This window comes from Oryx dammah, unplaced genomic scaffold, assembly GCF_014754425.2.
Source record: "Oryx dammah isolate SB20612 unplaced genomic scaffold, SCBI_Odam_1.1 HiC_scaffold_23, whole genome shotgun sequence".
Classification (NCBI taxonomy): Eukaryota; Metazoa; Chordata; class Mammalia; order Artiodactyla; family Bovidae; genus Oryx; species Oryx dammah.
In genome coordinates this window covers 37051817-37067556 of record NW_024070207.1, presented here as the reverse complement: position 1 = coordinate 37067556, position 15740 = coordinate 37051817, and the positions used below count along the sequence as shown (strand labels likewise).

At 36.0% G+C, this 15740-nt stretch overlaps 1 protein-coding gene across 4 annotated transcripts in view; it reads left to right on the top strand.

The window, feature by feature from the left end:
- Window positions 1-14639, top strand: part of MBNL3 (muscleblind like splicing regulator 3) — a 74168-nt gene extending 59529 nt beyond the window's left edge. The window contains exons 5-9 of one of the 4 annotated variants that reach the window (XM_040265270.1): window positions 161-323; window positions 1779-1814; window positions 4326-4420; window positions 5318-5391; window positions 7165-14639. In XM_040265270.1, coding sequence (XP_040121204.1) covers window positions 161-323; window positions 1779-1814; window positions 4326-4420; window positions 5318-5374 — 351 coding nt within the window. In that variant the 3' untranslated portion in view covers window positions 5375-5391; window positions 7165-14639. The remainder of the gene's footprint in view (window positions 1-160; window positions 324-1778; window positions 1815-4325; window positions 4421-5317; window positions 5392-7164) is intronic. The other 3 variants (XM_040265267.1, XM_040265268.1, XM_040265269.1) reach the window with 3 other exon arrangements.
- Window positions 14640-15740: the final 1101 nt, after the last annotated feature.

The window sequence follows — 15740 nt, the reverse complement described above, 5'->3', positions numbered from 1 at the left end:
CATATAGTGAACGACTTAATCTCTTTAGTTGGTTACTTTGCTCAATGGTGACCCTTGCAAAGGGTTCCCAGGCCAGACTTTATTTAACTGCTGCTTGCTTGGTCTGAGTACATATTTTACTTTCCTTGGTACTACTTATTAATCTATCCTTCCCTCACAGGGCCTACAGCCTGGTACACTTCAACTGATACCAAAGAGATCGGCACTTGAAAAGGTCAATTGTGGCCCCCCAGTCTTTAATCCCAATCTGTTCCACTGCCAACAGGCTCTGCCTAACATGCCGATGCCGCAGCCACAGCCACAGCCACAGTTTATTCCTACAGGTGAGAATGGGGCTGGGCCCTGTAAGTTGAGTGGTGTTGTGAATGAATACAGTTTATACCAGCTTTCAAAGAACTTTTATGTGAGGATGGTCAGTGGGTATTTTGATTAGAAATAAAACAATGCAGTTATGCTCAGTCTGTTTGTATACAGAACAAACTGTTTTCCTGTGATTCCTGAAAATTAATGGTTTTGAAATCAAACTAGGAAACGCTGTCAGCATTTTTCTTTTGAGCATTTCTTAATTTTTGCTTTTCATGTTTGATTCACTTGTTTCAGTCTTAAACTAATTCTTCAACTCTTAGGTATCACTCTCAAAGGCAATGGTCTGCTCTCAAAAAAGTTTCTGAGCTTCAGCATTGCAAAAATAGGTAGTCTATATGTCTTTGATATGCCAAAGATAGTTATAAAAAAACTACCTTTAAATTTAGATTACAGAATAATACAGTATATATATATATATATACACTATATATATATACAGTATAATACAGTGTGTATTTATATAATACAATATAAAACAGGGAGTTTTAGCCTCTACTCTTAAATCAGTTAATATAAAATACATGGAAGTTTATCACATTTTCCTAATACTTTGCAATGTATTTTATTACCTCCTATATTCAACTATATTTACTAGTATAACAGTTTTGTACAGAATTGAAAAGAAAAATTTAAGCTATAGTCTTTTAAAATAAACATCATATAATAGTATTATATGCCTAGACTTAAATAAACCCATTGATTCACTGATACATTAATCAGTTAATTAATTTTGAAAGAAGCCATAAAAATCTTAACTTCTGTCCAGTTACTAACCATAATAGTTCTTCATGATACCATTGAAAAACACAATTTTTAGACTTTTTTGAGCTGGATTTGGCTAATTTAAAAATCTAGATTTATAAGTAACACTGTCAGAAGAATCCCTTTCCCTTTAATTTATGGCAAAATAAAACCTTGTCAGGTTGAGAGAGCCCCCCTTGATGAAAATCCTGTTTGCCATATGTTCACAGTAAAGTCCTTGATCACTAGGTGGGGAGGGCATGATAGTAGATTAGTGCCCTAAGTAGAACTTGCTGGCACCAGCTGCCAGATCTTTGTGCATATTTTGAAAATCATATATGTAATAAATTAAAACTCTCCCTTTCATAATAAAAATCATTTAGGATATATTAGTCCAAAATAAATATATAACTAATTTAAGTTGAGCTAATGCCTTTAAAGAAAAAATCAACATTCATTTTTATACCTAAGAATCCAAGAAATACTCTGATCACCTGGGTTTGGGATCTTAAGCTGTAATTGTGAGCATGGGAGATTACTGGATATGCATGTGCTGGTTCATTAATATTGCTAGGAATATCATTCAAGTTAAAAATTATTTCTATCAATAAAGCTTTAATAATGAAATATCTCTTTTCTTTACTTTTCACGCTTTTCTGCATGGTGTCCAGGGCCAATACTGTGCATGGCACCCGCTTCAAGTGTTGGTAGGTTTTGTACAAAAATTCTCAACTTTTTCTAATCTGAAAAGAAAAGTGTTTTTTATTGTGACTATGAAAGAAACAAGCAACCGGATGATATAGCTGAACATTTTCTGAGTATTTAGGTTTTAATATGGTGCTGTCTGTTACATGTTTTTGTGAAATCACAGCAGTCCTACACTCTCAAGTTCTAGTTCATTGCTGCTGTGGTTGAATACTGACCCTGCCATTTCTGTATTTTCACACTAAAAATTGTAGCTAAAATATCTTGAAACATTTCCTTATCTAGCCAGAATGGGCAGTTTTATTGTTAGGTTTACATCTGTTACTAAGAAATTGTAAAATATTTAAAATACTTCAAATGTATAATTTGTAAAGTACAACAAAACTATTCCTCCCAAGAAAGTTACCCAGAAGATCAAAATCATTCAATATTTAGATGTTGCAAAAAAGCAAAACTAGAGCCTTCGGTAGTGTTTTGTAAGGCTTTCTATAGTGTTCTAGGATGAAGTGCCATCTGCACAGAAACCAGGCACCACAGAATCATTTCAAAATGACTGTTTGGGGGTATGTGATTTTTAATAACCAGTAACACACAGAACCTTTAATTAACCACCCATCCAATATGTGCATGTGTGCTAAGTCACTTCAGTCGTGTCCGACTCTGTGGCCCCATAGACTGTAGCCCACCAGGCTCCTCTGTCCATGGGAGTTCTCCAGGCAAACATACTGGAGTGGGTTCCTTTTATCCTTTTTGAGAGTTTGCAACGGCTTGCCCTCCATCTCATTGGTCAGCCAAAGTTGATGCAGAGTCCAAAAGGGACTAAGGGGTTTATCAAGATAAAGTAAAAACCTCACAATGACAGCCACATAGTAGTAGCACTCACTGACAGGTGAGGCCACTGTTATTAGTGATGTCCTGTCAGAATTAAAAACATCTCCACTGATACTAACAGAAGCATTATATGCATATGATTAGGAGAACAGACTTTTGCAAGTTCGTGAAATGTGTCTCCATCTACCCATTTTGTGGCTCTGCTCCCTTGTCCTTTCACCTAAGAGCTCCGTGTAGGAATGCAAACTGCACGCTCCACTAGTACTGGTCCCTGTGCAGTTGCTGTGCTCCTAAAGGGGAAACAAGAGTGTTTTTAGAACTCATGTGTTGCAGTAAGGGATGAACTTCCCTGATGGCTCAGATGGTAAAGAATCTGCCTGCAATGCAAGAGACCCGGCTTCAATCCCTGGGTTGGGAAGATCCCCTGGAGGAGGGTATGACTACCCACTCCAGTATTCTTGCCTAGAGAATTCCCATGGACAGAGGAGCCTGGCAGGCTACAGTCCATGGGATCACAAAGAGTCCGACGTAACTGAACGACTAACACTTTCACTTCACTTTTCGCAATAAGGGGTGTGGATAGGTAGTGGATAACTAAAGATAGATGGGCATGAGCAATTATTGCAGAGTTTCTGTTAATCACCACTTGGGGTACGTTTGTGGTTTCTATGACACTGCATATGTTGATTTTCCTCTCTAGGCCATTCACTTTCTCTGTCAACTTTCAGAAAATCTGAATTCAATCGACGTAGATGCAAAGTATTACATATGCCTGCTTGCCATTCACACATTAATTCCTTGGTTGGCTTTCCAAAATGAGTTAGAAAAAAGAAGAGCATCCAAGAAGCTTTGAAAATAACATAGAAACTAGAAAAGGCAAAGAGAAATCTCCCTGAAAAAAGTTGTTACTGCTGCTAGTCACTGTCGCTGTAGTATTTGCAGTGAAGGCAAGATTTCATTAGATATTTACTATGAAGTTCCCCTTGGAAACTTTGGCTATTTATGAAACAATAAATAAGCAGCCTGAGTAGTTTCATAAGTAGCCCAAGTTTCCAAGGGGTTTGCCACAGATGTGCTTAAAACCTGCACACATAGTCCACTGTATTCTTTTTATATGCTCTCCACCATATACCCACCAAACTATAATCTTTTTGTATGCAGAGCAGGTAAGTATGTTTATATTTAAAACTGCCCCCTGCACCTACAAATCTAGTGACAGAACTCATGTCTGTCATGAGTTAATGAACCCAAATACCAATTTACAGTTCCATACTCCCATTGTGAATACACAACCAAGTTACTTTTCTGCTTGACTAGCTATTCATAGAGCTAGCCTTGGTAAAAACAGATTTGTCCTAGGCACCCGTTGTAACCCCTTCTGAAAATTTGGCCCTTGAAGTCAACTCCAGTGTGATTCTGCTCAAAAACTAACTATTGGTAAATGTTGAGAATGATTCCATTTTCCTTAATGGTAACTATAATTGGCTTTCCCCTTTTCTCTTTTTTAATTTTCCCCCTTCCATGCTGTGTTGCTTTGCACTGACTGTGATTGCATGTTGCACCCTGGTGTATCCATCATGATGATGTCACATGGCTTGGAATGCTGCCACGCCCCATTCCATCGTTTGTATCATGGTTGCTCCACCCTCTCGTGCGTTGCTTCCATGATTTCCTGCTGAAAGTGCCCATGATGCACAGTGCTGCACCTACCACTATGTCTGCAGCACCACCAGCTGCTCCCAGCATTCCCTTCGTTGCAACAGCTCCAGGCAATCAGGTTTGGCCATTTATTTCCCCTGTTTGGACCTAGCTAACTACAGTGTGTTGATAAGGCACAGTGTATGCTTTGGGGGTTGGTGAGAGATATTAGTCTTTCTGAAGCCATTCTTAGACTTAGAATTTTTCTTCTTCTGTGTATTCTGGACAGATGTTCCTGCTTTGCTACTCATCCTGAGATGAATCAGCAGAATAGGCTCTTTTAATTGGTTACAGGTGTTACTCTTACTAGATTATATATACAGTTGTTGCTACTACACCAATCCTCAAATACTTATACTAATTTTTTTTAATGTTTCCTCATTGGTTGAGAACAGAATTTACTTTACTACCATTTCTAGTTATTGCATTTGAACTTTTGCTTAGTACTATCATTACCTTTGTCTTCACGTCTACTGGAAAGAAAGATAACACATTTCTTTCCAAGGCACAGATACGCTTATCATGACCCAGTGATTACATCAGAAATTCCTTCTTATACATTAGATGTGTTTGTGATGTTTTAATTTTCATTTGCTTGAGGTTTTTACAAGCAGAGTCACAAGGCAAATTATGAATTTGGGGGAAGTCTTGAAATTGAAAGGAGATACTTAAAATAATTATTGTGTAATATGATGGGCATTTCACCTTATTAAAATGGTAACCACGCTTTAAGTCCACTGCTGTTTTAAGTACAAGTTTGATAACCCTAAGGACACAGAACATTAATTCATTGGGGAAACAAACCACATTCTAACCTGTGCTTTGCAACATTAACTATTACTGGATATGGTTAATATGTCTAAATTTTTCTATGAAATTGATTATGGTTTTTGATTACCATGTCCAAGCAGTGAACAAAATAAATGGAATTCTCTCAAGAAACTGTTTTAATCTAAAATCTTTTTTACTACTATAGATACCCCCATTATCAATAGATGAACTGAATAACAGCATGTTTGTTACACAGATGTAGAAGTTCCCAGTAGAACAGTAAGTTTCTTTAAGTATTAATGTAATATTTGTAGGTTATATCTTTTATCTATGCAGTTGCATTTGCTAAAGAGTTTAGTAAATATTTTCATTAATAGACATTGCTTATAATTTTAGAGCTCAATTTAAGCATTCTAAATTTTCCACCTCGAGTTGTGGAGAGCAAATATGCGATTTTTTAATATGAAAATGACAGCTGGTATTGTATTTTCCCAATGAGCTTATAAATTCCCAAATGTTTTCCCATCATTAAAGGGGTATGATTGGTTAGCCAAAGACACAGATTGCTTCTGAATTTTAATCTTTTAACATTTTTCTAGCTTTGTTTTTTTTTTAAATTGAAATAAAGCTAGGTAATTTTGTCACAGTTTGATTAAAAATGATTATCTTGAAGATAGTAAGCAATATGCATCTCCTAAAACATTAAAGAGTGTTTTCACATTCTGCCACTTTGTGTTGCTTCCCATGTAAGTCTAGCAGATTTGCTCCAGCTTTTTCAGTTTTCAGTGACTTAATTTAGCAATTTAGTCATTATTTTCATTCAGAGCATGACACCTTTTTTTGTGATTTTTGTTGCTGTTTTCAGAGTTTCCCCCCTTCACCTTTGATTTCCTATGCCTGGTCCAGAGCCTGTAATAGCAACACACTTAAATTGAGCATTCCTTCACTTGGAACATGTAACTTTGGAAGTCACTTAAGACTCTGAAGCATCTTAATTGATTATAGGGAGTTACTGAAAAAAAAATACACTGGTTCTGAATTGCATCCATTAGTCAGTGAAAGCTTAAGGTTTTCATCATGGGAGTGTCTGACTGGTTGAAGGAGGCAACAGTGTCATTCTCTTGATGGACTGGTTCCCCAGACGCTAACTAGCATTTGTTTCTTGCTGAGGACATGCAGGCCCAGAACACTAATGGTTCTGGACAGAGCATATAGACAATTGTACATTAGACAAACATGTCCACTTAATCATAAGGAATGTTCTAAAAAGACATCTTTGCATATACAGAATAACTGAAGTAGCTGTATATTGTAGTCATTTTCAGAGGTATCATTTGTTATAGTGGCAACTTGGGAATAGCACCAAACGTGAGAATAATAGGTTTTATAAACATTTGCCTGATTTTCATGGACTACTTCACATCAAGGTAAACAAAAGTGGTCAAATATAGTTAAGTTTCCAACAGAACATGTTTGGGAATAGTGATTCCTTTTTGCCTGATTCCATGAGAAAAGTTAGATTTGGCTCACCATAATCATTGCAACATGTAACAGATGTTGATCATTCTTCCAGAATGCAAAAATGAAATCTTGTAAAATACTATGTACCCAGAATTCACACTTAGGCCATTCCTGTGTAGGTCCAAACATTCAGATTTTTAAAAAAATGTTTGTTTAATACTTGCATATTTCAAAATGGAATCAAATATATTTTCTCAATATATGTTTGTTGGAGGAAGTGAATGATGAGTGGATGTTCATCAAAAAGTTTTGGCATTGTGCAGATAATACCTTAAACAGTTGAGTGCTTCTCTGATAACTTAAGAGCAACTGTCTACATTGGCATTCAGTGAGAACCATGGACTGTCATGGTATGTGACTCCTTAGTAAACATTCCCAACAGTTCAGTTTTCACAAATGTAGACTATGAAATTCAGGATGGGGAATATCTTGGCATATGGTTCACACACAGAACTAGAACAAAAACCAAATATCCTGACTCCTACCTCCATAACCATCCAATATTTCTCACTCTTTTTTTTTCCATTTCAGTTGAAATTCTGAACAACAGAGTTACAGATTACCAGGATCTCTCCGTGAGGACCTCCACATGGCCACCATTCTATATTCATTCACGTATGTCCTCTTCTACCAACACAACAATAAGTGTGGTGCAGTCAATATATTAAAACAAACATGCCAACCAACAAATTCAAAGAAAAAATAAGGCATTAAACAAAGGAGATGTTAAAACACAAAGGGAAAACGAATAACTACCATCTGTCTATCTTATTTGAATTATTAATGTAAAACAGCATAACGTTTTGTAATTGATCACATGTTTCTCTGTGAGTTCCCAGTAACTGTTATGCTGAGTGAATCTCTACAGTGGACTGTTGGCTTATTGTACATTCTTGGTGGATAAATATTGCTCTGTTTTGAAGTGTTAACCTTACCAGTTTGTTTACACAGTAGTCTATTGGGCTGATTCAGAATGTAACACATATATCCAGTACCATTTTCCTCATTATTGTATCATATTGGATTGTTGTGTGTTGTGTTAGGTTTTACCTTAGCATATAGTGTTTTGCTGTAATGAGTGATGTTTGATTTTAACTAAAATGTTGTCAATGGGAAACAGAAACATGTGTGCTTGAAAAACATGACAGGTTAATATTGATATGCTCTCTCTTTGGAATATTTCTGTAGGTTTCTTGAGGCAGACATTTAAAAGGCCTCTCTTTTGAGTATGCCTAAAACCTGTTGATTAACATTCATGTATATAATTTGTAGGTCTGACCTTGTATAGTACAGTCAACATTACTAGATTTTTTTGTGAGAGAGGAAAATTACCTGAAAATAGCAGGGAACTTAAAACATGAACCTGAATTTCACTCCTTAAGTAGCCTGCAAAAGCTACTTAAGGTAAATTCTGGATTTACCTTTAAATGGTTTTCTCAGCATTTAGACTATAAATTGTGTAAAGTGCCCATTACAGTTTTTGTGGCTCAAGAATCCTGTCTTCTAGGCTGAGTGTCTAAAACTGAGCGATTTGTAATCTTCAGCTGAAAAATTGGTTCTTGGACGCTTAAAGGTATTCTAATTACAGGTTATAAATTAAACAGAGAGGAGGGGCGTGAAGATAGTTTTTACGTTTTGGAGGAAGTGTGTAAAAACCATTGCATTGTAACCTTTGATACACGTGCCATTTTCCAAATGGAAATGGCTCATGCTCTTTACACTACTCTTTGAATAACAAGGAAGATGCAATCTGGAAAAGCCAGTCAGGGTGAAGGAAAATTGGTTCCAAGTGAGGCCTTTCCTCCCCAAATGGACAGTCTTTTCTGTTGATCACAGTTGGAGGCTGAGTATAGGTTTGGAGAAATGGCGGGCTGGGGAGGGAAGGAGGGAGGGAGGGAGCCACTTGAAATTACTCTTCAATTCATTTAAAATTTCTAGGAAGGATGGCCACAGTTGTCTTTAGTTTCAGTTCAACTGAGTTTTCCATTTTGTTAAAACATTTCAGTGAAGGAGCAAGCACCTGGGATATATGTTATTAAAACATTTTCGCCTTTCCAAACTTTATTAGCAACAGAATCTCTCATATCACAACCAAGCCTCTTTTTTGTTTCTTTGAATTTCTTTTTTTTTTTTTATATGATTTGAAAATTGTAAGAGTTTGTAACACCCTTTAGGTGAAATGGAGTGGCTGCGCTCCACAGAACTGACCTGAATTCACACTACTAATACTTTTGAAATAATTGAATAGCCAAGTAAAATAGTAATTGATTCCTATGGTATATCACATACCTCCTCCACCCTACTCAGTTATTAAAGTTACTATTATTAATCAGCGGTAGAACCATGTGATAATTTGCATTGGTTTAGATAGATTTAGTATTTTCTACTAAATATATGTTCCCTCACTGGAAAGTATAAAGTCATCAAATTTGTTGTATGTCCCAAGTTTATTATTCTCCTTCATGAAAATGACAAGCCAAGGGAAAATCAGGTTTTGGATGCCTCAAGCCAGCTAGTAGTATTTGAAGCACAGACCAATAGAACTGACAAAAACCTTTTCACTGCCAGGGCATGTGACTTGTCCAGGACTGCCTAGCTACTTGGTAGAAGCTGGACTCAGAAATATCTGTGGACCCCTGATTGTTCCTCCATTTCACGTTGTCTCTGCTTCAGAACATTTGAGACTCCAGCCCCAAGCAGATCAATTTGGCTCAGAATACAAAAGAGCAAAATTAGCTCTTCAGTGGCTGATATCCTGTTGATCTTAATTATCAAGTCGAATCATGATCATCAGTGATTTCTAAGTGATCTTGCTTGTATTGCATCATTGTCATCTGCTAACAGCGTTGTCTGGAGTTAGAGAACAGGAGGCGTGTTGACTTTTACCTACTGGTCCTTTGAACCACTTAATTTCTATTTCCCAAAATCTTAACTCTGCACTCTAGCAATGTTACTTGTGTTTGGAGCTGAGTTTTATAAAACCTGTCCTCGGGCCTCTCCAGAAGGGCAGATTTGATTGAGGAAGGATGTACCTGAGCTACTCTAGATGTATTCCTTAAAAGAGACACAGAGACATCTTCAGTGTGCTATGAAATTTTGGGGACCTTTGACGTTTTGATACAGCATACTGTCTCATTTTTTAAACTTCTGACAAAGATGTACATGGACAATAAACCTAGAGTACAGCTGTTTGCGTGTTGCCTTAAGCACTGGAAGACATGAATAGTGATGTATTTTTGAGTAAGAGGTTCGGTGAGAGATATTCAGGGTAGTGGTATTTTTGGTGCCACAATTTTTTTATATTGTTGGCATTTTAAAAGTTGCTTTGTGAGTGAATTTAGAGAAAGAAAACTCAAACCACTAAGGTTCTGATGTGAAAGAATTTTGACAAAAATGCAATATTAAGATAGGACTCTTTAGTTGTGCAATGACTTATTCAAATGTCTTTATTCAAGACAAGACAAGTCATAGACTATAAAGTTCTGGTGAAAAAGAGAAGTCACAAAACTAATCAGTGACTCTAAACGACAATTAGTGGATTAAGTGTATATATGTAAAATTCTAATCACTTGAGATTCTTAGTTAACATTTTATAAGCTTTGTAGTTTACAAGGGCCTCTTTTTTATTTATCCAAAATTATTGTTTTTGTCCCCTTTTCTCAGTCTCTTTCAAAAATACACAAGTGTGCTGCAGCTTGGATAAAAACAGATCATGTATACAGAGAAAATAATCTAAATGTTTAAGAGGGTTTTAGTAATGTCAAATTCCTAAAAGCATTAAGTGACCGTAACATAAGTATGTTTTAAAGAGGGATTAAAATTACATTTAAATGGATTCATAAAATCGCTATGTAAAATACAGTATTTGCTTTTGCAGTTGGAGCATGATTCCTCAACTAGCTGTTGCATTTCATTTCACTTGTCTAGAGTCTTTAATTTGTAGTTAATTGCAATGTGTAAAGCCATCTTCTGCCTACTCCATCAATCTTCTCCATCCATTCCTGAACACACTGAAGCACTTTGATCGTGCTGTAAGTGTTGTCCTATACCACTAGGCTGTGTTTACTAATGGGCAGCCTCAGCTCACCAGCTTTCCAATTTGGGCAAAGCAAGTACCTCCTCCCTACCATCAGCAGGAACCAAATAAAATGAATCATTACAGCATGAATCTCTTTTTCATGATACGACCAAGAAGCACAGTGATGTCCGATTAAGGACACCATTGGCATTAAATTTTATTAAATAACATATAGGGAAGGCCCGTGTGCTACTTGGAACGTTATTTCAGCCTTCCGCTACTCCTTTAGAGAGTTTATGAGGATGCTCTTAGATGAAATGCAGCCACAGGTTTTCAGGTTATTTCCGTCTGTAGGGTAGGCTGTGATGCACAGAATGAATAGAAACTGGAATCTTCTTTCTTTGAATCTCTTCTACATTTCACACATGTTTAAATAGAAATATGATTTCCCAATTCTGTTGAATAGATTTAGGAAGATGGTGCCCTCACTTTTTATTTTATCAGTGCCTGGCAAAGGCAATAGAATAAACACTAGGTAACAGAGTATCACAACTTTTTTTTTGCAAGTTTAACTGATAGCACCTAATCCAACTGTAAATATAATTACAAATAAGGTTCTGAGCACCAACTCACTAACTGGTGCCATGTTTTCCTTTTTCTTGTTTTTAAGGTTTTTATTTTGTTCCTTTTTCATATCTTTAAGTAGTTCACAAATTTAATTTTGAAGGAGAGTTAGAGAAAATTTTAAGATTTTACTACGTGTATTCAACCCACCTAGATAGATCTTCAACTGACATTGAAGCAAGGTGTAGAGTCTAGTTCATGACTATTTCTTACAGTTCACAATTTAAGAACAAAGTTAACTTTATATACAAATAATAATTCTTAACTAATTATATTTAGTTGTTGCTTCAGCAACAAACCTACAACATGGCTACCTTTAGACATTTTTGCGTGTGTGAAAATTTTACTTGTAAAACTGTGGTTTTTTGGACAGTGTAGCATGTAACAGATACAACTCAAAGTGCAGATATAGATATGATTGATTTTTCTTTTTAATCCCAAAGTTCCCTGTGAAAACTGAATTTGCGTCCTTCTGTGACTTTTTGAGCAAAAAGTTTACAACATGTGGATTCTAGAATCAGGCTTTAGAACTGATAGAATTTGTTGTGTGGATAGGGTTATTCCACAGTATTTAGACACAATTGTATTCACAATACGTCCTGATCTCTTTTTATAACCTTATTCAAAATTACTCAAGTGGCATAGCTGTAGCTACAAAAATTTTCTTACTCAAATCTATCCAGAGGAGGGTTAAAGAATGACAAAAGCAGATTACATTCATTCACATTGGTGAACTCATTCATACAGATACTGTGGAATGACCCCATAACAGTGTTGAAGAGACATATGCTGCAGTTAACTGATAGTCTCAGTTAGGGTGCGAACGTGTGAGACACACCTTTTTTGCACTTATGTACATAGTTCATGAAAGCGACCCTTGGAGTTTTTTTTTTTTTTTAATATAAGAAGTCTGTGATAATAGTGGAAAAGTTAGTAAGAGAGAGTTATTTCTAAGACTTTGAGAAGAAGGTGGTTTTTTTTTTTTTCCTACAAGACTTAACTAAAGCATGATGTTGTTTTCCTGTTGTGGAGGCTTTCTAGTTTGCTACGGCTCACCATAAGACAAGACTGGTGCCAGGTAACAGGTCAGCTTCAGCCAGTGGCACTAAACAAAAGTTCAGGTACTTCAACTTTTAGTAAGATCGCTAGCAAAGATTGTTTTGTGAATTAATCCTCAAACCCACACACACAACCCCAGGCAGGTTTCTGGTGCTAAGGTCTTCTTTCTTCAATGGTTACAAGCAGTGAAATACCTTGTAAGCTGCAAGATGAATATTCCCATTCTGATCCAATTAGATTTCATCTTTCACAGAAAATGATCAATTGAGATATATCGGTTACATCAATTAATAGATATTTAAGTGACAATCAAATTGTTAACCCTTGCCACTATTTCCCCTTCAAGATCCAGAAGCCAAAACCAAATTGGCAACTATTGAAAGATATAATTTAACAGTTAAGTATGGCCAGCACAGGGCATTTGATCACCTCCAACAAAGGGAAAAAAATGTTCCTGACACAATTTTATATTTACTTTATACTTGTTCAGTGGAAGCTATTTTCTGACTTACCTTTAGCACATTAGACAGTGCTTCACTGTGCCACTTCAGCCTCCTACTCTTTTAACCAAACAGAAGAGAACCAGCCAAAATCTTATATATTAATACATTGGAGCTAGAAAAGAATGTCTGTCAGACCATCTCTTTCAGCTCCCACTTCACCTACAAATCACCATTTATCTTTTTGTTGCCTCCAGGCAATGAGGCTTAGAAAAAGGTCAAGGTTAGAAAGGTTTAAGGATAGATCACCATACGGACTTTGAGTCCTTCCCATCTTGAGACCTGTTGCCCTTGCCCTGGAAAAGGAGCCCATCTTGGGGTTGATGGAGTTGGTGTTAGTATTGTTACCGATTTTGATAGTTCTCACTTACAGAGACATGAAAATAAGCCAAAGCCAGAAAGCAATCCAAGCCTTACAGTTGTCTAATAGCTCAGGGCCAGTTGGTCAGAAATTTGTTTTTTTTCCCCCTTCAATCCATGATCACTTACAGCTAACAGCCTGACCATCTGATCAGCATTTCCATTGATGTAAAATGTAAGCATTCATTCATTTTGTAGTTAGGAACTCCAATTTTAACCTTACCACCAATGTATTTTCCCAGCTTAACCCATGTTCTTGTGTTAATATTTCCTTGTGAAAATATAAGCCACATGAATATATTTTCATAAGGTCAATAGAAATATAGTAAGATTTTAAGTTAGGCAGAATCAACTACAAAATAGTAAGAATGAACCTAGAAGCATCACAAAAGATAATCAGTTCATTGATGACATGTTGTACGTACTGACCGCCACTGGGTCACACTCTTTGGAGCTTAAACACAGTGCTGTCTTTTAAGTAAATAAAATTAGGATGAAAGGACCTCTATTAAACCCAGAAAAGGATTTAGTTTCATTAATTCAGTTTCCACCCCCTACACTTCTTCCCTGGAAGAGAACTAACCATCAATACCCCAAAGCAGGATTATCCCAGAGGCATTTTCTCTTTAACCACCCTCAATTATAGCATACTTAGGAAATGTATCACTGTGAAATAAATCAAGCTACATCATATTACTTTTAATTTTTTTAGAAAAAACCTCTATAAAAGTAACCCAACTTTAAGCAGTCCTCTTTTCCCCCACACGACCTAAGCATTTATCTGTCATAGAACTGCATGATTGCAAAGCTTTATTTCTGTATACAGATGCTATTTGTTAATGATGGGAACCAAATTATTTTGTTGCTGTGTCTTTCGTGTCTAGCAGTTGAGAGAATTATTATGACTATTATATCATTGGATTTGAGGGTTTCCCTTGTCAAAATCAATTTCCTTTTATTACTGTAGTTGCATTAATTATTAGAAAATGAACCATTCGTTACATGCACCAAAATTACAATAATTTAAATAAGACTTTTTAAAGATGCTCCTAAATATATTCTTTTTTAAGATGCTAACTATGCATTCATATAACAACAGTCCGGTATAATGTAGAAAATGGAAGCACATATTTTGGACAGAAAAACGCCGATTTACATACAATATGAAAATTATTAACTCTGTGCAACAATTATAGATTTAAATAATGACATAATATTTCATAAACATAAACTGTTCCCATAATATTTTGCCTCCAAAATGCAATAGCTCATTTCCTCAACTGCTATCAGTAGGTCAGATGCTTTGATTTTTTTTGTTTTTGTTTTTCCAAGTTATAGTGCTATACTGCTTGTTTGTGTTTAGAAGTGTGCATTATGCAATTCATTTTAGTATGCTATTTCCATGTTGTTTATTTTTTGTTCTTTTAATAAAATGTGTAAATTTCCTGGTTTTGTCTTTTTTTATGAATCCATATTCGCACATTAGGAGTTCACTTAAAAGCTATTTGTCTTCTAGTATATTAATCTTAATATTTAGTAATTCTAATGTAAAATTTGATTTGGTTTAATGCTATATTTCATACATAGAATAAACTTAGTTCTAAATATATACCTTCAGTATTTTGAATTATATAGCTAATACATCCAGTGTATTAGATATATTATTCTTATAATATTGAGGTCACTACCACAAGAAAGACACACATTTTAGCAAAAGAATGCTAAACATTGTGAGATAATGCTCACTGGTTTCTATTGTGCTTCAGAAATTCTGAGGCATAGTCTAAGATACATTATTATTAGGAGTTTGCATTTTCCTGTTATTGATTTCTATCCTTTATCTTGAGTATAACATAGGAAACCAGTGTCATTCATTTTATTCTTTTCAAGATGGGCATCACTGGTTTCACAACACCAGGATGCATGACTTTCCTTTTAAATGTTTTCTCTCACTTCAATTGGTTTTCTCCAACCAATGGCACACAAATGAAAGGATAATCAATTTTGTTCTTTAAGGAAAGCAAAATGTAACTTGGTAACACTTTATTTAGTCAGATTTCTAAGTACTTAAAACACTAATCAGGAACTTCTCCACTGTCCAGTAGTTGGCTTATAGAAAACTTCGAAGAGACTTTGGATAAGAGGTTGTGACAGAGTGAAAAAGACCCTGATGCTGGGTAGGATTGAAGGCAAAAGGAGAAGGGGGTGGCAGAGGATGAGATGGTTAGATAGCATCACTGACTCAATGGACATGAGTTTAAGCAAACTTCAGGAGATAGTGGAGAACAGGGAAGCCTGGTATGCTATAGTCCATGGGGTCACAAAGAGTTGGACACGACTGAGCAACTGAACAACAAAGTATTATTCACATATCTAGGACAATGAAAAGGGCCAGAAAGGAGGTTGCATTCTTGCCCAGTATCAGTTGAGTCATACAGGGCTACTAGCTCCTGGCCCCTTGTACCCTGCTAGACTATTTCGCAGTGTGGTTCCCACTGTGGCATTTCTTGATAAGCTGACTTTGAGCCCTTTGATGTGTTTGATAT